The sequence below is a fragment of the Pleurodeles waltl genome, chromosome 9 (assembly GCF_031143425.1).
Source record: "Pleurodeles waltl isolate 20211129_DDA chromosome 9, aPleWal1.hap1.20221129, whole genome shotgun sequence".
In the NCBI taxonomy this organism is placed as follows: Eukaryota; Metazoa; Chordata; class Amphibia; order Caudata; family Salamandridae; genus Pleurodeles; species Pleurodeles waltl.
The window spans coordinates 1,173,908,487-1,173,930,950 of NC_090448.1; the positions used below are offsets into that span (position 1 = coordinate 1,173,908,487).

The 22,464-nt window shown below is 45.0% G+C and overlaps 1 protein-coding gene across 2 annotated transcripts in view; it reads right to left on the bottom strand.

Annotated features, from left to right (window-relative positions):
• STRN3 (striatin 3) overlaps positions 1–22,464 on the bottom strand; it is an 839,725-nt gene that overhangs the window by 286,204 nt on the left and 531,057 nt on the right. For both annotated transcript variants that reach the window (XM_069209060.1, XM_069209059.1), the window contains 2 exons: positions 17,136–17,311; positions 16,829–16,876 (listed from right to left, as the gene is read on the bottom strand). In XM_069209060.1, coding sequence (XP_069065161.1) covers positions 16,829–16,876; positions 17,136–17,311 — 224 coding nt within the window. The remainder of the gene's footprint in view (positions 1–16,828; positions 16,877–17,135; positions 17,312–22,464) is intronic.

The following is a 22,464-nucleotide window of genomic DNA, read 5'->3' on the forward strand; positions in this document are numbered from 1 at the left end:
ATACTGAACGCAAACAATACAGACGATTTTTCCGAGATTCTAACTATCTTTCCGACCCGAAACACGGAGCGAAAAGGAACACTTCCGAACCCGATGGCGGAAAAAAAACAATCTAAGATGGAGTCGACGCCCATGCGCAATGGAGTTGAAATGGGAGGAGTCCCTCGGTCTCGTGACTCGAAAAGACTTCTTCGAAGAAAAACAACTTGTAACACTCCGAGCCCAACACCAGATGGCGGGATGTGCACAGCATGTGTGTCTGCAGCTACACATGCCCTCGAACATATATATATATATATATATATATATATATATATATATATATATATATATATATATATATATATATATATATATATATATATATATATATAAATATATATATATATAAATATATATATATATATATATATATATATATATATATATATATATATATATATATATATATAAAATAAAATGTCACTTACCCAATGTGCATCTGTTCGTGGCATGAAGTGCTGCAGATTCACATGCTGTGCATATATCGTCATCTAGTGTTGGGCTCGGAGTGTTACAAGTTGTTTTTCTTCGAAGAAGTCTTTTTTCGGGTCACAGGATCTCGGTGATGGTGCGCATGGGCATCGATTCCTTTGTTAGATTGTTTTCCCGCAGGAGGGTGAAGTAAGGAGTGAAGAATCAAGTATGTACAAAAATATATAGAAAGTAAAGAAGATGTCCATGCAATGTAATGACATATTTACATGATTTAGTACTACAATGACTACAGGTTCCCGGGGAGGACGCATGTGAATCTGCAGCACTACATGCCACGAACAGAAGTACACTGGGTAAGTGACATTTTCCATTCAATGGCATGTGTAGCTGCAGATACACATGCTGTGCATAAACTGAAAAGCAGTTCTCCTACCAAGTAAACAGTGGTTAGCATGTAAGAGTTGAAGTAGTTTGAAATAGTGGTTTTAGCACTCCTTGACCAACATTCGCTTGTTGTCGAGATAACATATCCACACAGTAGTGTTTAGTGAATGTGTGTGATGTGGACCATGTGGCTGCTTTTCATATGCCTGCCATTGGTATATTTCCTAAGAATGCCACTGGACCACCCTTTTTTCTAGTGGAATGTGCTTTTGGAGGCAATAATAAATGCCTTTTTGCCTTGAGATAGCAGGTTTGGATACATTTTACAATCCATCTAGCTAATCCTTGTTTTGAAATAGGATTACCTTTATGAGGTTGTTGGAGAGCAACAAAAAGTTGTTTAGTTTTTCTAAAGTCTTTCGTTCTATCTACGTAATACATTAGAGCTCTTTTGAGATCAAGAGTGTGGAGAGCTCTTTTAGCAGTAGATTCTGGCTGTGGAAAGATGACTGGCAATTCGACTGACTGATTAATATACTTTGTGTTAGTGTACTTGGAAGTAAGGTTCTTCTAAAGTAAATGCTTGAATTTCACTTACTCTTCTTAAGGAAGTGATTGCTACCAAGAAAGCAACTTTCCATGTGAGAAACTGAATAGTGCAAGGGTTAAAATGGGGGACCCATAAGTCTTGGGAGCATAATATTAAGAATCCATGCAGGAACTGGTGGTATTTTAGGTGGAATCATTCGTTTAAGCCCTTCCATAAATGCTTTTATAACAGGAACCCTTAACAGAGAGGTATGTTGTCTGTTTTGTAGGTAGGCTGATATTGCTGTTAAATTAATTTTTATAGACTAATAGGAAAGATTTGCTTTTTGCAAATACAGCAAATAACACACAATACCCTGTACTGATGCTGTAAGTGGATCAACATTTTTAGGTTGGAAGTAATATAAAAAACGTTTCCATTTATTTGCGTAGCACTGCCTGGTTGTCGGTTTACATGCTTGTTTTAGAATGTCCATACATTCTAATGGAAGCTGTAGGTATCCAAATTCTATGACCTAAGGAGCCAAACTGCCAAGCTGAGCTCTTGTGATGTGGTACTACTGATAGATCCAGGAGTGTTGTGTACCAGTGTTGACGTGCCCACGTGGGAACTATGAGTATCATAATGAGGTAAGTGTGACATTTGTTTGACCAGAAATGGAGTTAACAGGTGGGGGGGGGGGGGAGGGAAGCATACGCAAATATCCCTGACCGGTTGATCCATAGAGCATTACCCTTGGATTGAGCGTGTGGGTATCTGGATGCGAAGTTTTGGCATTTTGCGTTTTCACTTGTTGCAAAAAGGTCTGTTTGGTGTTCCCCACATTTCAAAGTAATACTGAATTACTTGTGGGTGAATCTCCCATTCGTGTATTTGTTGCTGTGTCCTTCTTAGAAGGTCCACTAGCTGGTTGTGTATCCCTGGGGATGTATTCCACTAGAAGGTGAACGTGATTTTGAATTGCCTATTTCTATATTGTTTGTGCTAGATGGGATAATTAGGATGAGTGTCCTCCCCCCACCCCATTTTTTCAGATAACACATTGTTGTCATGTTGTCTGTCCATATTAAGACTATTTTGTGTCTGATCTGTGGTTGGAATGCTTTGATGGCTAAGAACACTGCTAGTAATTCCAAATGATTTATGTGGTAAATTTGTTGGATTAAGTCCCATTCCTCTTGTACTGTGAGATTGCTGAGATGGGCTCCCCAACCGGTCACTGGCGCATCTGTTGTGATTATTGTCTGTGGCACAGAGTCCTGGAATGGCAATCTTTTTTGCTAAGTTGTTGTGATTCCACCATTGCAGAGATTTGTAAGTTTGGCGGTATAACACCACTAGATCCTGTAGCTGACCGTGTGCCTGAGACCATTGTCGCGAGAGACACCGTTACAGTGTCCTTATGTTTAGACGTGCATTTGGCACTATTGCTATGCATGATGCCATCATTCCCAATAGTTTCATGACAAATCTTACTGTGTAAGTTTGACTGACCTGCAATTGGGATATGAGGGAGTGAAACACTTGTATCTGTTGTGGATTTGGGAAGGCTAATGCTGACTGAGTATTCAGAACTACTCCTAGATAAGGTTGAATTTGTGCTGGCTGAAGGTGAGATTTCTGGTAACTGATTGTGAACCCATGTAGGAAAATGGCTCCCTGTTGCAGTTACCCCCCAACGTTTTGCCTGATATTGACGCTGACTTGACTGAGAATTGTGCTGGGACCCTGCTAACCAGGCCCCAGCACCAGTGTTCTTTCACTTAAAAATGTACCATTGTTACACAATTGGCACAGCCCTGGCACACAGGTAAGTCCCTTGTAAAAGGTACCAGTGGTACCAAGGGCCCTGTGACCAGAGAAGGTCCCTAAGGGCTGCAGCATGTGTTGTGCCACCCTAAGGGACCGCTCACCTAACACATGCACACTGTCATTGCAGAATGTGTGTGTGTTGGTGGGGAGAAAAAGGGAAAGTCGACATGGCATCCCCCTCAGGATGCCATGCCCACAAAATACTGCCTGTGGCATAGGTAAGTCACCCCTCTAGCAGGCCTTACAGCCCTAAGGCATGGTGCACTGTACCACAGGTGAGGCCATGGCTGCATGAGCAATATGCCCCTACAGTGACTAAGTCTATTCTTAGACATTGTAAGTACAGTGTGGCCATATTAAGTATATGGTCTGGGAGTTTGTCAAAACGAACTCCACAGCTCCATAATGGCTACACTGGATACTGGGAAGTTTGGTATCAAACTTCTCAGAATAATAAACCTACACTGATGCCAGTGTTGGATTTATTACAAAATGCACACACATGGCATTTTAGAAGATGCCCCCTGTAATTTACCCAATCCTTCAGTGCAGGACTGACTGGTCAGTGCCAGCCTACCACCGAGATGAGTTTCTGCCCCCCTGGGGTGAGAGCCTTTGTGCTCTATGTGGGGAGAAACAAAGCCTGTACTGGGTGGAGGTGCTTCTCACCTCCCCCTGCAGGAACTATAACACCTGGCGGTGAGCCTCAAAGGCTTATGCCTTTTATTACAGCACCCCAGGGCATCCCAGCTAGTGGAGATGCCCGCCGCTCTGGCCACTGCCCCCACTTTTGGCAGCAAGGCTGAAGGAGATAATGTGAAAAACAAGGAGTCGTCACCCACCAGTCAGGACAGCCCCTAAGGTATCCTGAGCTGAGGTGACCCCTGCCTTTAGACATCCTCCATCTTGAGATTGGAGCATTCCCCCAATAGGATTAGGGATGTGCTCCCCTCCCCTCTGGGAGGAGGCACAAAGAAGGTGTAGCCACACTTCAGGACAGTAGCCATTGGCTACTGTCCTCCTGACCTAAACACAACCCTAAATTCAGTATTTAGGAGCAACCCAGAACCCAGGAAAACAGATTCCTGCAACCTACACAAAGAAGGACTGCTGACCTGCAAGCCCTGCAGAGACGACGGAGACAACTCACTTGGCCACAGCCCTACCGGCCTGTCTCCAGACTCAAAGAATCTGCAAAGCGACGCATCCAGTGGGACCAGTGACCTTTGAGGAGTCAGAGGACTGCCGTGAACCGAAGGACCAAGAAACCCCCAAGAATAGGGGCACTGTTCAAAAACAGAAACAACTTTGCAACTTTTTTGCAACTTTTAAGGAACTCACTCTTCCCGCAGTAAGCGTGAGACTTCACCCTCTGCACCTGACACCTCCAACTTGAGCTCCAGAGAACTAACACTGCAGAGAGGACTCCCAGGCGACTGCAACTCCGTGAGTAACCTGAGACGACACCCTTACACCCCCACACCGACACATGCAGAAAGGATCCACAGGCTCCCCCTGACCGCGACTGCCTGGAACAAAGAACCCGACACCTGGACAGTTCCTGGGGGAGGTAAGTATTGGTTACGTTTTTTCAGGTAAGTAAAGCACTTGCAAGTTCAGTTCCCTGGGCATAGGCAGTCCACCGCTGGGGGTTCAAGACAACCCCAAAGACACCGCACCAGCAACACAGGGCCGGTCAGGTGCAGAGATCAAAGGAGAGCCCAAAACACACAGGCGCCTATAGAGAACAGGGGTGCTCCGGTTCCGGTCTGCTGGCAGGTAAGTACCTGCGTCATCGGGGAGCAGACCAGGGGGGTTTTGTAGAGCACTAGGGGGGGAAACAAACAGGCACACAAAACACCTTCAGCACCACAGGGGTGGCTGGGTGCAGTGTGGAAAGTAGGCGTCGTGTTTGCTATAGGAAGCAATAGAGGGATCTGTTGGTCGCTTAGGCGATGCAGACAGGGCACGGGGGGCTTCTTGGGCCAGCCACTGACTGGGCTAGGAAGAGGGCCGCCTGCTGGTCACTTCTGCACTGATGGGTGGTTCTTGTCGGTAAGGGGGAGCCTCTGGATCCTCTCTGCAGGCATCGCTGTGGGGTTGCAGGGGGGTCGACTCAGGTTACTCACGTCGTCACAGTCGCCTGGGGGTCCTCTCTGCGGTGTTTGTTCGCTGGAGCTCGAGCCGGGGGCATCGGGTGCAGAGTGAGAAGTCCCACGCTTCCGGTGGGAAGGGAGAGTTCTTTCAAAGTTGCTAAAAAGTTTAAGTTATTGCTGTTTTTGAACAGTGCCGCTGTTCTTGGGAGTTTCTTGGTCCTTTAGGTTCAGGACAGTCCTCTGAGTCCTCAAAGGTCGCTGGTCCCGCTGGATGCGTCGCTGTGCAGATTCTTTTAGTCTGGAGACAGGCCGGTAGGGCTGGGGCCAAGCCAGTTGTCGTCTCTGCGGGGCTTTCAGGTCGGGAGTCCTTTCTTCAGGTTGCAGGAATCTGATTTCCTGGGTTCAGGGTCAACCCTAAACCCTAGAGGTTTAGGGGTGTGTTTAGGTCGAAGGCGGGAGCCAATGGCTACTGTCCTGGAGGGTGGCTACACCCTCTGTGCCTCCTCCCTAAGGGGAGGGGGGGCACATCCCTATTACTACTTGGGGAATGCTCCAATCTCAAGATGGAGGATTTCTAAAGGCAGGAGTCACCTCAGCTCAGGGCACCTTAGGGGCTGTCCTGACTGGTGTGTGACTCCTTGTTTTCCTCATTATCTCCTCCAGCCTTGTCACCAAAAGTGGGGGCAGTGGCCGGAGGGGCAGGCATCTTCACTAGCTGGGATGCCCTGGGGTGCTATACCAAAAGGCATGAGCCTTTGAGACTCACCACCAGGTTGTACAGTTCCTGCAGGGGGAGGTGAGAAGCACCTCCACCCAGTACAGGCTTTGTTCCTGGCCACAGAGTGACAAAGGCACTCACCCCATGTGGCCAGAAACTCGTCTGGTTGTGGCAGGCTGGCAGAAACTGGTCAGCCTAGCACTAGGAGTCAGACTGGTATTCAGGGGGCATCTCTAAGATGCCCAGTGGGTGTAGTTTACAATACGTCCCACACTGGCATCAGTGTGCATTTATTGTGCTGAGACATTTGATACCAAACTTCCCAGGTTTCAGTGTAGCCATTATGGAACTGTGGAGTTTGTGTTTGACAAACTCGCAGACTATATTCTCTTTATGGCTACCCTGCACTTATAATGTATAAGGTTTTGCTGGGACACTGTAGAGGCATAGTGTTCATGCACATATGCCCTCACCTATGGCATAGTGCACCCTGCCTTAGGACTGCAAGGTCTGCTAGAGGGGTGACATACCTATGCCACAGGCAGTGAGAGGTGGGCATGGCACTATGAGGAGAATGTCATGTCGACTTAGTCATTTTCTCTTCACCAGCACACACAAGCTGTGAGGCAGTGTGCATGTGCTGAGTGAGTGATCCCCAGTGTGGCATAAGACATGCTGCAGCCCTTAGAGGCCTTCCCTGGCAACAGGGCCATTGGTACCAGGGGTACCATTTACAAGGGACTTATCTGTGTGCCAGGGTGGTGCCAATTGTGGGAATAAAGGCACAGTTTAAGGAAAGAACACTGGTGCTGGGGCCTAGTTAGCAGGGTCCCAGCACACTTTCAATCATAACTGGCATCAACAAAATGCATAAAGTCAGGGGGTAACCATGCCAAGGACGGCATTTCCTTACACTGTGGAAAGAAGGCTGGCAATTCCACTGTTTGGTTTATGTGAAAAGGTGATACCACTTTTGGCAGAAATGTGGGATTTGTTCTAAGTACAACTTTATGTTTGTGTACTTGGAAAAAAGGTTCTTCAAGAGTGAATGCTTGTATTTCACTAACTCTTCGCAGTGAAGTAATGGCCACTAGGAAGGCAACTTTCCATGTTAATAATTGAATCTCACAAGAATGCCTGGATTCAAATGGTGGGCCCATGAGTCTGGGGAGTACAATATTTAGATTCCAAGTAGGAACAGGTGGTGTTCTAGGGGGAATTATAGGTTTTAGTCCTTCCACAAAGGCTTTTATAACTGGAACTCTGAAGAGAGAAGTGTGTTGAATAGTTTGCAAATAAGCAGATATTCCATTAAGGTGGATTTTGATGGATGAGAAAGCTAGATTTGATTTCTGCAAATGAAGTAGATGGCATACAATATCTTGTATTGATGCTGTAAGTGGATCAGTATTTTTAAATTGACAGTAGTAAATAAATATTTTCCATTTGTTAGCATAGCATTGTCTAGTTATAGGCTTGCGTGCTTTTTTGAGAACTTCGATGCATTGTAGTGGAAGTTTTAAGTAGCCAAATTCTATGACTTCAGGAGCCAAATATCTAAGTTGAGAGCACTGGGATTTGGATGTCTGAGTTGTCCCTTGTTTTGTGTTAATAAATCTGGTCAGTTCGGAAGTTTGGAGTGAGGTACTACAGACAGGTCTAAGAGGGTTGTGTACCAATGTTGTGCCCACGTTGGGGCTATGAGTTATCGTGAGAGAGGTCTGACGTAGTTTGTTGACCAGAAAGGGAAGTAGTGGAAGAGGGGGAAAAGCGTAAGAAAATATCCCTGACCAGTTGATCCATAGAGCATTGCCCTTGGATAGAGGGTGTGGGTGTCTGGATGTGAAGGTTTGGCATTTTGCGTTTTCGCTTGTTGCGAATAGGTCTATTTCTGGTGTTTCCCTACTTTTGAAAGTAATGTTGAAGTAGCTGAAAGTGAATCTCCCATTCGTGTGTCTGTTGGTGGGTCCTGCTTAGGAGATCGACTAGCTGATTGTGTATTCCTGGAATGTATTCTGCTAATAGATGAATGTGATTGTGAGTTGCCCATTTCCATATTGTTTGGGCTAGAAGGGACAGTTGAGATGAATGTGTCCCGCCTGTTTCTTCAGGTAATACATGGTAGTCATATTGTCTGTCTTTATGAGGACAATCTTGTGTTTGAGAAGGGGTTGAAACTCTTTTAGGGTAAGGAACACAGCTAATAATTCTAAATGGTTTATGTGAAAACTTCGCTGTTTTGAATACCATTTCCCTTGAATGGTAAGGTTGTTGAGATGAGCTCCCCAACCTATCATTGATGATTCAGTTGTTATTGTGGTCTGAGGCACAGGGTCTTGAAATGACCGCCCCCTCATTAAATTGCTGGGATTCCACCATTGAAGGGACCTGTGCGTTTGGCGGTCCAACAACACTAGATCTTACAATTGGCCCTGTGCTTGAGACCATTGCTGTGAAAGGCACTGTTGTACTGTCCTCGTGTTTAGTCTTGCAAGCAGTACTTTTGCTATGCAGGATGCCTTCATTCCTAATAGTTTCATGATAGTTTCATGATAAATCTTACAGTGTATTGTTGATTTGGCTGTATTTGTGGTATGAGATATTGGAAAGCTTGTATCCTTTGTGTATTTGGATAGGTTAAGGCTCTTTGCATATTTAAAATAGCACCTAGGTAAGGCTACACCTGTGCTGGCTGAAGAAAATTAGTTACTTACCTGTAACTGCAGTTCTCCAGTATTGGTATCTTTCATAGATTCACATGCTTGAATCATCCCCGTCGTCGAGGTGGGAGCCTCACGGTAAGTTTAAATAGATAAAGCAGTAAGTCAGTAAAAGTAAAACCAGTAGGCCCCAGTAGGCCTCATAAGGTATTTTACAGTCTATCCACTTTGTTTTGTGAAAAGACCCAAACTTCAGTCTCAACCAATCAGGATTCAGCCCCTCCCAAACAGTCCCAACAGAGGCTGAATTCCCTCAGATTTTCTACCGCACGTCGTGTGAAGGGAGTCTCCCTGAGCTCTGCTCAGTTTTTTCCTATTTTCTGACTGAAGATTAGTTTTTTCTCTCAGGAAACTTGCTACAGCTCCACTATGTCTGAAAAGGCAAAAAAGGGTCTGTTCAGAGATTGTGACACCTGTGGGAAGAAGAGACTGCATGTTGATGACCCCCCACAAGAAGTGTATTTATTGCCTTCATCCAGACCACAAGGTGAGAGACTGCAAAATCTGTCGCACCTTTAGTCAAAAAACCCTCAAAGACCAGGAGGGTAGACTTCTCTTATGGCTACAAAAACAGAAAGCCTTAGAGCATCCTTCCTCAGATGACAGCGAGGCATCATCACAAACTTCTCACCCTCAGAAAAGAATAGGTGAGAGAAGCAGAGGGTCGGATGAACCACCAAGGAAGGTGCTCAAGAAGACAAGACAAGTCTCTATTGGGACGAAAAAGGATGTTTTTCATTCAGAGACATTTAAACATGGGCCAAAAAAGGTTCATTCAGAACCTACTATGCCTCTACACCAGAAAAGTACCTCAAAAAAGCCATCTCTGTCTCTGTCACCACAAAAAGAGCTAACTCTTTTCGGTGAAAAAACATCCATCGACGACCACCCCGTCGACGGTAACAGCGACTACGGTATCGTCGACGCTCACAACGCCAGCCTCACCGATGATTATGACGTCGTCGCCGTTGTCATCGACGACGATAATTACGGCAACATTTTTTAAGAAAGCTTCGTCGGCAACCACATCGTCGACAGCGGAGGCCTCCTGGGTTCACCAATCAACCAGGGCACTCCCGTCTACGAAGCACCTCTCAATGAGGTTCAAGAAGGCACTGCCGACGACGGCACCTACACGACCGTCGTCGATAAAGTACCCGTCGACAAAGAGACCGTCGACGGAGCATTCGCTGACAAAGGACCCGTTAGTAAAGACGCCGCCGTCGACGAGAGTACCGTCGACGAGAGTACCGTCGACGACAGAACGGGCCAAAAGAGAGCCGTCGACGAGGGAACCGCCGACGAGGGAACCTTCGATGATCATATCATCTACAGCATTAACAGTATACAAACCATCCACCTACCTGGATACTTCGCCTCACCATTCCTCGTACCATCAGGACGACTCCTCCAGATTCTTACCCCTTTCAATTATTAATATAGGGGACAAGGCGCCTGATATTCTTCCAATGCATACCTCACCAAGTAAAGTGTTGCCATACCCACCACAACATCTTTTAGAGGATGAGGACGACGACACATACTCGCAGAACGACTGAATGTTTGGGGCAGCTAGTAGCCCGTCACAACTCAATGTAAAATGCCAAGAATTTGACGAAGAAGAGGATCAACAGTATCAGCCTAGTTATGCCTCAACATCTTATCCACAGACACAACAACCATCGCCCCTCGCTATGCCTAGCACATTAGTAACAGATCTTCAATTTATGTTGAAGGACTACTATAAAAGGTTTCCACCGTCAACTCAGTCCACGCCACCTAGACCTGAGAGCTACCAGACACCTCGGCAAGCTCATACTACTAGCCTTTCCGTAACGCCACAGGCTACTATACCTGTAATTAGCCAAACCCAGGAAACTTGCCCCTCATCGGACGACGAAAGGGAAGAGGGTGAGCTAAGAGATTCGGCGAATAGTGAATGGGATGATTACCTCGTCCCCACACCATCTCCACAGCCAGCAGGTCCAGTAGATTCTCCTCCAGAGGACATAGGAGGTTTCCATAATCTGATAGAGCGAGCGGCGAAACGTTTTTACCTTGCAATTTTTTTTAAAGAAACCGAATGGTTTTTGTACGACTTTAAAGAGCCATCAAAAAGATCTGTACGAGCCATACCCATTGTCGATTTCTTATGGCAGGAGGGTTTGAAGGCAATGAAAAACCCAGCAACAGTGCCTTCACAAATGCCAAGACTAGAGAAAAAATATAAGGCCCCAGATGATTCTCCGGCCTGTCTAGTCTCACAGCCGAAACCTGACTCTGTGATATCACAGGCAGCTCAGCGACGTTCCAAAAACCCCTCCACACCTATTGCGTCTCCCCCGGATAAAGAAGGAAGGAGATTAGACAATATTGGCAAGAAATTCTCCTCTGTGGCCGCAGTCACCGTTAAGGCGGCTAATTCCCTCGCCATCTTGGGAAGGTACGATCGCCAGATGTGGGCAGACATGTCTGCTTTTTTAGATTTACTGCCAGAAGACGTCAAGGTGGAAGCAAAAAAGGTCTTGCAGGAGGGAGAAAGGGTCTCCGCAGAAATAATAGACAGCGCAATAGACATTTCTCTCACTGGCTTTAGACAATTAGCTGGTGCAGCAGACCTGCGCAGACAAGGATGGCTAAAGGCGACTTCTTTCAGACCAGAAGTCCAGACTCGTGTTCTTGACATGCCTTTCGATGGAGAGAGTTTGTTTGGCAAACACGTGGACGACATGTTGCAGGCTATCAAGACGGATACCGATACGGCAAAATCCCTAGGTACCCTGCAATATAAAAAACAACCTTTTCGTGGAGCAAGGGGTAGAGGTAATTACTCCTTTCGAGGTGGATACCAGCAATACAGGTCACAATATCCATCTTCCTCCACAGGATCACGACAGCAATACCATCAGCAACAGCAGCATTATCGATTGCCTCCGGCCGCAGCTTACAAACACCCAGCTAGAGGACGAGGAGCTGCCCGGGGAAGAGATATAGGCAGGAAACAATGACCCGCTGATCATCTCAACGCTTCCCCACCAACCAACATCGAGGGTCGGAGGTCGCATCACTTCCTATTTCCCCAACTGGAAGGCGATAACATCGGACAGATGGGTACTCGATGTAGTGGCCAGAGGTCATACTCTGGAATTCACTCAAACACCACCAACTGTTCCTCCATCGGGCCCACCGCCTCCGAGGTTGAACCAACTCCTCAGGGAAGTAAGAATAATGTTGAGAAAAGGAGCAGTGGAACCAGTCCCTTTATTTCAAAAGAACAGAGGATTCTACTCCCGTTTTTTCCTTGTAAAGAAACCCTCAGGAGACTGGCGCCCCATTCTGGACTTGAGAGCCCTGAACAAGTTTCTGAAGAAGCAATCGTTCAGGATGGTAACTCTACAGGATGTCCTGCGTCTGTTAAATCCCGGAGATCGCATGGCATCCCTAGACCTCCAGGATGCCTATTTTCATATCCCCATATATCGCAACCATCGCAAATTCCTAAGGTTCAGAGTGGGAAGTATGCACCTTCAATTCCGAGTTCTGCCATTCGGCCTCAAATCAGCCCCCAGAATCTTCACAAAAATGTTAGCTCCGGTAGCAGCACATCTCTGCCAGTCAGAGATCCAGGTCTTCCCTTACCTGGACGACTGGCTTATAAAGGCACCCTCAAAATCGCAAGTGGAAAATCATATTTTCCATTGCCTTCAATTGCTACACAACCTAGGGTTCGTAGTCAATTATCAGAAATCTCAACTCTACCCCAAACAGGAATTGAATTTCTTGGGGGCAATTCTGGACACAGTCCGCAACAAAGCCTACCCATCTCACGAGCGGAAACAAAAGTTAACCTCCTTGGCACAAAGGCTCTCCAGAAGAAGGTTTGTTTCAGACCGCATCTACAAATCATTGCTCGGAATGATATCTTCATGCATTCCGCTAGTCCCAGATTGCAGGCTGCATATGCGACCCCTACAAGAACAATTAGACATACAATGGACCCAGGTCAACGGTTCCTTCTCTCTGGGGACACTTTGTGGTAACGTGGATGAATGTTTGGAGGGGTAGAAATCAATTCTAGGCAATTACCATTGCAGATAATTGACAATACTCAATGGTTTGTGGTGCTATTTTGCCAATGGGAGTGGAATTGCTGCACTCTTCCCCCCCACAGGAGATGTGTGGGGATGAGGGATGGCAAATAAGTCACTGTTTAGATGGGGTAGTGGCTTCTTTTGAAGTTTGGAACTTGCCTCTGGTTCTAAAGTATTAGCCTATAAAAGACCCTCTAAATCCCCCTCTCTGGTACTGCTGTTGCCCTTGTTTTGACTGGGAGGTAGAAGCCTCAGTGGATTGTGGCTTGAATCCTCCTCTGAATTGTTGTCTGTGAAAGGAGCCTCTAGAGGGTGTTGTGTATAATGTTCCCATTGCTTTGGCAGTGTCTGAGTCTTTTCTTAGTTTTTCTATGGCAGTGTCAACTTCAGGGCCAAATAAGTGCTTTTTATTAAAAGGCATACTGAGCACTGCCTGATGGATTTCTGGTTTAAAACCAGAGGAACGTAACCATGCATGTCCACGTATAGTGATGACAGTATTGGTACTTCTAGCTGCTGTTATCCACAGCATCAAGAGAAGACTGTATTTGATTATGGCGTGACCGTCATCCACAATTTGTTGTGCCCTTTTTTGGTGTTCCTTTGGGAGGTGTTGTAGGAGTTCCTGCATCTCGTCCCAGTGGGCTCCATCATACCTTGCTAGCAAGGCTTGCAAGTTTGCAATTCGCCATTGATCCATTGCTACCCTCTTGCCAGCAGCATTGAATTTTCTACTCTCCTTGTCAGGGGGAGGAGCATCCCCTGATGACTGGCTGTTAGCCCTCTAGCTGCACTTACTACCACTGAGTCTGGAGAACTTGGTGGGTAATATAAACAGGGTCTGTAGGGGCAGGTTTATATTTTTCTTTATCAATGCGTGGTGTTATCGCCCTAGCTTTGACTGGCTCACTAAATATTTGTTCTGCATGTTTAATCATGCTCGGTAGCATTGGGAGGCATTGATATTTTGAACGCGTACAGGATAGTGTGTTAAAGAGAAAATCCTCTTCTAGAGGTCCAGTGTGCATAAGCACCCCATGGTACGCTGCTGCCCTGGAAATAACCTGCGTGTATGCAGTAGTATCCTCTGGTGGAGAAAGCTTAGATGGGTATAAATCTGGGTCATTGTCAGGAATAGGATCTGGATCGTAGAGATCCCACGGATCAACCGTATCACCATGTGAATATTAGGAATGAGTTGGTGAAGACAAAGGTGGAGGGCTAGTGGGTAGTGTGGAAAAGAAGTTGTGGCGAATGAGGGGGAGAAGTATGGATAGGTAATGGCTTCTCCTTTTGCATATGTTTGACTGGTGGTGGAGCAGTGTCTAAATGTTCTTGAAAAGCCATTCTGTAGAGGAGGTGTAGTAATTATTCTGCCAGTCTCTTTCTGGATGTGAATCCTTGATTGTCTCTCATCCATAACCTCAAGGATAGGTCGGATCACAGTGTCCTCAGAAGGTATATAAGACTGTTCTTCCAGTGATTTGGAGCTCTGTTTAAGATGGCTTGAAAGTCCTTGATCTTCTGTATAAGACGACTTTTTTGGCTCTGAAGATGATAGTTTTTTCGGCCCGAAATACAGCCGATTGTTTCGGCTCCGAAGCAGGGCATCGAGACTTGACTCCAAGGAAGCTTGCTCGAGTCGGAAGTAGAACTCTTGAGGACTTTCTCAACTCCGATACTGACAGAGGAGTGGCCTTTTTCGATGCCAAACCCGAAGGTCAGTCGACGAGTTTTTTTTCGGGTCGAACCATGGCTCTGTGGCAGTGGTGTACCCAAGGCCTTTGAGGACTTTTTATACGTGGGCGTAGGGGCAGACACACTCATGTGCTGACCAGCAGTCATAGGCCTATCTTCTTTTGATTCTTGTCCGGAGTCTGTGTCTCTGATGGAAACCGCTGTCTGCGCCTGTTCTTCCTCCATTGTGTCCAGATGTTCCGTACTCTTCAACCCCATTTCCAATCTTAGCTGTCCGATCCCGCAGGGCCTTCTTGGATCGAAATGGTCGACAGGCCTTGCAATCTTCTTCTTTGTGATTGGGAGAAAGACACAGATTACATACATGCTTGTTGGTCTGTGTGGGGAGATTTTGCGTGGCAGAGGACAACATCGAAATGGAATCCGATCCATCAGGCTTTGACGCAGTAGGCCCGAATCGGGCAAAATTTTGTTTCCAACTGTGCTATTGGTTCGAGGCTAGGTGGAAACGCATTCGAAACAATACCGACGATTAAGGGAGTTTTCTAAAGTTTCCAATTCTAAATCTCGGAGCGAGAGGAAACACGTCTGAACCAGACAGCGGAAAGAAAACAATTAACAATGGAGTTGATGCCCATGCGCAGTATGGCAGAGAAGAGGAATCACTCGATCCCGTGACTTCGAAAAGACTTCTTCGAAGAAAAACAACTTGTAACACTCCTAACCCAACACTAGTTGGCGGAATAATGCATAGCATGTGTATCTGCAGCTACACATGCCATCAAACATATATATATACACACACACACACACACACACACACACACACACACTTCAGTGTCAAACGTTACCTTCCCACCTTTATATTGTGATTGACTGCTGGCTTGAAAAGAGTGTCATTGGCCCTTATCCAACTAAGGGAAATGCCCCTCACTTGTCACCAGGCTGGGCAATTGCTGACAGTAATAACTGGGCATCAGAATCCTACCCGCCCCCAAAGTCATTGGCCCAGCTCTACTGCACTTGATGTTCTAATGTCATCTCTGCCCTAGCACCTACACCTTTGAGAGTGTGACAAATCACGTTTTATCTTGGAGACCCCTTAAGTCTTTAGCATGTGTTTTCTGTGTGATTACTTGTATTTCTGAACAGAGTACAAGTATGACTGTCATGGATTTAAAATCCTTTGTTTATGCAAAGGATAAATAAGCCAAGGATTATATCAAATGAGAAGTAATTGAAATATTCACATACTTTTCGCATGAGCATAGCTTGGATAGGAGACCAGGTTTTGAACACCAAAAACCTAAAATATTCCATAAACCTAAAAACAGGACAACAAATGTGCATCCACCAAGAGGAACAGAAAGATGTAGTTGAAAGCATGGCATAATCAAATACAAAGCCACTGGGGGACTTTTTTGCAGCACATGAAAACGTGCCTTCTATGTTTTCAGTCGGCCTTCTCAACAAATGTACTGAAATTTGTTAGGAGAAATAAAGAACACATTAAAGGTATTAAAGTTGTTAACGCCTAACCGGACTTTTCCTGCACATAAACTGAAAATGAAAAGTAAAACAGTTTCACAGAAGCAGGCTGACGACCGCCATGAGCACAAAGCAGACACACAAAAGGAAACAGAAGTTAGTTTGCAGTGAAACGTAACAGCAAAAGTGCAATTATCCATGTAACAGGGTCGATGTCATGCAAAGGGCTCAACTACCCAGTGAGATCGCACTGCCTACGAAATAAAGAGGAAAAAGTAGTCTAGAAACCATATGGAAAACATGGAGCCTCGTATGTTTACAGTAGTTGGCCGGTGCGCTCGAGGAGGGCTAAACACCGGAAAAGGCATGACGTATGCATGCCATTCACTAATTAAAATAAGCCAATTTTTAAAGGTAAGCCCAAGAACCAACCAAACTGAAGGGCGTGATATGGGTGTGGTTAAAAGCTCACAAAGAGATTACACCAGGGACAGAGTGCTTTGCGCGCTCGACCCTAACAGATTAGTTATATTAGAATAAAGGAAGAAATTAGGCCTCAATACTGCCACGGCCAATGAGAGCACTGCACAAAGACTGTCACTGGCCGGCTTATGGGGAAGGAAAGTCAAATAGGGTGTGTTATACAAAGTTAGATCATAGGGCCTATTAGTTCCAGAATGCTCAAAGGTACATTAACTACTCTAGCACTGGGGTGACAGCTTCACACAACCTGGGAGAAAGAATACATGCACTATTCAGTTGTGTTCAAGGTTGGTTAAAATAAAAACACTTACATATGAGCTCTGAATGTGTAGATTGGCTCCACGTCTAAAGAGGCACTCCTAGGGGAAAACAAACAGGGTAATAATGTCAATGGCAAGATAAGGGGGACACAGCCCAATTAAATTATTCAAATTTTGTATTTTCCATAAACACTCATTAGAAAAAGCATGTGTTCTGATAAATAAATTGGTGCTTTGATTTTTATAAAAGCGTTTGTATTAAATAAACGTGCTAACAGTGAGATGAAAAAGTAAAGGCTCCAGACTTATAATTAGGTCGCTCTATTAGTGACTTTACCCTCAGCACAGCAATACTTGCTTTTTGGCAGGAACAGTTTTCTGCAGGTTCCACAGCTTTAACGTATGGTCCTCAGAGGCTGTGACCAGCACAGGCTCTACAGGGTGAAACGCCAATGCTCTAACTCCATCAAAATGGCTGCGGAGCGTGTATTTTGGATTCCAAGTCTTACGAAATGCATCTTTATTGGCAGGCAGCTAAAATAAAAAACGGGAGACGTGGCATATTAGCACTTCTTTTGCAGAGATTTCCAAGGAAGTGTGACAATGTGTACAGATTGGTTGAGATCTTCAAATGCAGTTAGGTTCCAATAAAGTTTCATTATTTTTCTTTTATATTTAACATGGATCCTAACTGTTACTGATTTTTCAGGAATGTTCTCCAAAATATCTTTAAGAAAAATGCTGAGACATAAAAAGCAGAGTCACCCATATGAAAGGAGAAATTACTTTTATGGCAACTGCAGTAATTCTAGCTCTCTCGCCTTCACAAGTTGCTGGGAATGTCAGCACCATGGACATGAACAGAAGTACCTTCTTCAAAATAGTTCCACTCACCTGTGATACAAAAGTCACTAAATATAGCAATCCCTGTTGTAACATTACTTCAGAAACCTGTGGCTGGAGCAGAACATATGCATAATAAGGTTTTGGCTCCCTGTTTGTTGTGAAGAATGAACAACAGTAAAGATGATGAAGATAACTTTTTCACAGTCTGCCATTTTTAATATCTTTCCTTCCCAACTGATTGGAACTCAAATTCCAAAAATCCCAAAATTAGTGAGGTAAAACTCCAGACCAGGCCGCAAGCAAAGACCTGCACTGAAGGACATTATCTTAAGGGGAGATGCAACCACTGAATGTTTACAAAAGACATTTGTGGAGGCTCACAGGCCTCACCTACAAAACTGAAATGGACAAATATATACATCTGAAAAGCTGTTGATGATGCCTTTTCTATAGTAGATGACAAAAATTAGGTCTCTAGTTGGCAGTCAGTTTACACCCTGTCCAAGTAGGGACACTCACTCTAGTCAGGGTAAGGGAGAGACAGAGCTCAGATAACACCTGTCGTCACCCCCCCCCCCCCCCTTTGGTAGCTTGGAACAAGCAGTCAGCCTTATCTGAGAGGCAACATCTAAAGTATTTGCACAAACACATACAATAACAGTGAAAACACTACAAAAGGAATCAACACCAGTTTAGAAAAATAGCCAATATTTATTTTAATTAAAACAAGACCAAAAACACAAAAATCCAACATACACAAGTAAATATCAAGTTTTCAAGTAAAAAGAGTCTTAATTCTTAAAAATCAATGGTTGCGTTGTTTTAGCACAAAGTACCTGGTATGCATAAAAAATTAGGCAACCAAGGCAAGCATGCATCGGAAAAGCAAGCGATGCATCGATCCCTTACTTGCAAGTGAGGCCATGCAGTGATTCTTTCTTAGCCGGGTAAGTGATACGTCGATTCTTTCCACGCAGGGAAGGGACGCATGGATTTCCGGATAAGCAGCCTCGAGTCCATGCAGTGATGTTGAAGATTTTGACATCCAGTGTCGTTGCGTGGAAAATCCAAACACACTGCAAAGCTGAAGTTGCGCTAAACTGGCAATGTGTCAATTTCTACAGCCAAAAGGTAGGTGGTACGTTGATTTTACAACCGCTTGGCTCTGGTGCGTGGATCTTCACTCAAGTTCCGCCAGCGACTGGAAGTGGCACCACTAGGCAAGTCAGGGGTCTCAGCAAGAGAGCCCAGGTGCTGGCAGAGGAAGTCTTTGATGTCCCTGAGACTAAACAGGAGGCAAGCTCAGTCCAAGCCCTTGGAGAACCTTCACAGGCAGAATACACAGCAAAGTCCAGTCTTTGTCCTCTCTAAGGCAGAAACAGCAACCACAGGCCAACCCAGCAAAGCACACACAGCAAAGGGGTAGTACTCCTCCCCTCCTCACAGCTCTCCTCCTTGGCAGAGGATCCTCTTGATCCAGAACTGTTCTAAAAATTAGGGTTTTGGGTCCCCTACTTATATTCACTTCTGCCTTTGAAGTAGGCAAACTTCAAAGGAAAGTCTTTGACGTGTACGAGACCCCGCCTCTTCCTTATCTTGCCCTAGCCTCACTCTAGGGGTTTGGAAATTGTATTGTGTGAAATCCGGCACAGCCTTTTCAAGTGCAGATGTCAGCTCACCCCTCCCACTCTTGCCCAGGAAGAGTCATCAGGATATGCGGGCAGCCCACCTGTCAGTCTGACTCAGACGTGGATTCAGCAGCCAAGCAGAGGCACAGAATGGTTAAGCAAGAAAATACCCACTTTCTAAAAGTGGCATTTCAAACCGACAATCTAAAAAACAACTTTATCAAAAGACGTATTTTTAAATTGCGAGTTCAGCATCCCCAAACTCTACATCTCTATCTGCTCCCAAAGGTAAACTGCACTTAAAAGGTAATAAAGGCAATCCCCGTGTTAGCCTAAGGGAGAGACAGGCCTTGCAATAGTGAAAACTGAATTTGGCAGCATTTCACTATCAGGACATGAAAAACACATCAGTACATGTTCTACCTTTGAAATACACTGCACCCTGTCCACAGGGCTATCTTTAGCCCATCTTAGGGGTGGCTTCCATATACTAAAAGGGAAGGTACATGTACTAAAAGGAAAGGGACTAGCAAGTGGGTGCATTTGCCAGATTGACATGGCAGTTTTAAACTGCGCACACAGACACTGTAATGGCAGGTCTGAGACATGTTTAAAGGCTACTCATGTGGTGGAAGCCCACTGGTAGAATTTGATTTACAAGACCTGGGCACACATGGTGCACTATGCTAGGTACTTACTTATAAATCAAATATGCCAATCATGGATAACCATTCATAATCACAATTTACACAGGGAGCACTTGCGCACTGATCTGCAGTGGTGAAGTGTCCAGAGTACCAAAACCAGCAAAAACAAAATACAACACAAATTCCAAAATACAGGAAGCAGAGGCAAAAAGGACAGGGGAACCACGCGAAGGATACCAGGTTTGACAGTAGAATTTCCACTGTGGGAGGAATTCTTATTGAAAGCTTTGGATATGTCTAACACTAGTCACCTCACCTCGTAACAGTGTCCTCTGCCACCGAGTTCCTGGGAGGGGGATCACAATGGGTGTTGAAATACAGATTATCTGAAATGCGGATGTCAGAGTTTCTTTCCTAGTAGAACTTAAGTGCTGGAAACATTCCGGTTGAGCTAAGTTTTCTCAACTGAAGAAGCATGGGTTTTGGCAGGAATCATTGTGTCATAGCTGACAGGAAATTCAGTCAAAACATTATGAATAAAAGAGCGCAGTTTTGGTTCTGTCCCTACAGAATAATTTATGTAGGCCCTTCAATAAGAGCATGAAACCCATCAATCCTTGCAGATTTGATAGTGTTGCTGCCTTTCAATTGGGCTAACAGATTTTCTTTATGGATGTTAAGATAATCATTAATAGACTGAAGTTGCAGGGCTGTACTAGGACTCCTGAAACCAAAGGTGTTATGAATGTTATGATATTCTTTTAAGATTTGTTTGGCTGCAGAGGCACGACTGTGCTGCTTTTTACCAAAAACGTGCATACTACTCCTGTACTGAGATGGTATTCTGCTTTATCTTGTTTTATCTGTATCCGTTCATCCTCCTTTTAAAAAAATGGATACATGCTTCTTATAATATTGAATATGAAGTGTTTAACTTTGTACCTGATACTTTTCTCTTGCTGCTCACAAGAGGGGACTTTTTCTTACCAAGGAAGTTTAATTCAACCCAATTGTCATTTTGCTGCCCTGCCATTTAGCTGAGCAGCCTTGCTGCAATGCAAGAATGTTGTTAAAAAGCACATACTTAAATCTGGCAAGCTGAATGAGGGACAAAGGTAAACAAGTCTGCAACCGGACCACAGCGGGTGGCCAAAGATGCCCAACGTGTCTGGACTTTCCCGAACATAAATAGTGTCATTAGCAGACAGTTAACCTTGTATGCTCTTTGTCTTTAATAAGATGGGATCTCAGTGATTCTCCTAGAAGTACTTTAGTTGCTGGTGAAGTGCTGACTCCATATTCTTATCAGGCTAAGGCACTTACATTTTAATGTTGAAGCCAAGCAGATTTCTAAATGTTTTCCCCACTATAGAAAATCAATGGGAGGAATGTTAATTAATGCCCACTCGGCTGTAGCTAAACAACACAACATCAGTAATGACAATTTAATCTGGGCTTATTTTGTCTCACTGATACACAGCTAAATGAGGACAGCAGCACAATTTAGGACCTAGTGCCAGTGGGCTACTATATTCTGTAGGCGAAACATGAAGCTAAATATGAGGGCAGACTTGATAGGATTTTTAGGAACTCCCTGAAATGTCAGAAGGTTTGATAAAATACTGCCCCTGCCTGAAAACACTGACTGTAGTAATCACAAAATCATGGACGCAGGGCTGGAATATTTTATGTCATTGCCCACCTTTAAATAATATCAACAGAGCCTCCATTTTTTTTTATCTTCATATCGGACTAGGTGGTTTCTGACCCAATGAATAATATAACACAAGGTGATTTTAATTCCTTACCAGAGATTTTTCTCGAGCAGTACCTCTACCTGCAGTTAGGTGGTGTCGATCAGCTCCGGGTCTGTTGTTGGCCACGCCAGATATGACGTTGAGGTCCTATGTAGGCGCCGTCTGTTTCATTTCATGACTTTCAACAACAGAAGAGCAGAGCAATGAATAACACTGACCACTGGTCTGCCAAAACAAAGGCCCTGAAAGGTTAGTCCCTGCCGCTAGAAATCAGTTCGCAAAGCGGGGAGGATGGGTGGGTCGGTAAGGAATCTGCAACTAGATATTCTCTATACCAGATAAAGCGCTACCAAAGGTAAGGAACTTGTCCATCTGATGGAGACATCTAGTTGCTGATCCCTTACCTTAGAATAGATACCCAAGCAATACCATCCCCAAACGAGGGTCTGCAAACCAAGATCATACTATAAAGTCTTGCAGGACTGAACGGGCAACATACCCCTCCTTACAGACCCAACTGTACAGGCGGCAGTGTTTGGTAAACATATGCAGAGATGCCCACGTGGCTGCCTGCCAGGTGTCATAGACTGGGACTCTGCGAGCTAACGCAGTGGTTCCAGCTGTAGCTCTGCTGGAATGAGCACACAAACCTACAGATGGCTGCTTCTTGGCCAGTGTATAGCAAATTCTTATGGAGAGTACGACCCATCGGGAGACGGTCTGCTTCTACACTGCCCGACCTTTCTTCGCACCCTCATAACCGACAAAGAGTTGATCATCCACATGGAACTCTATTGTATGATCCAGGT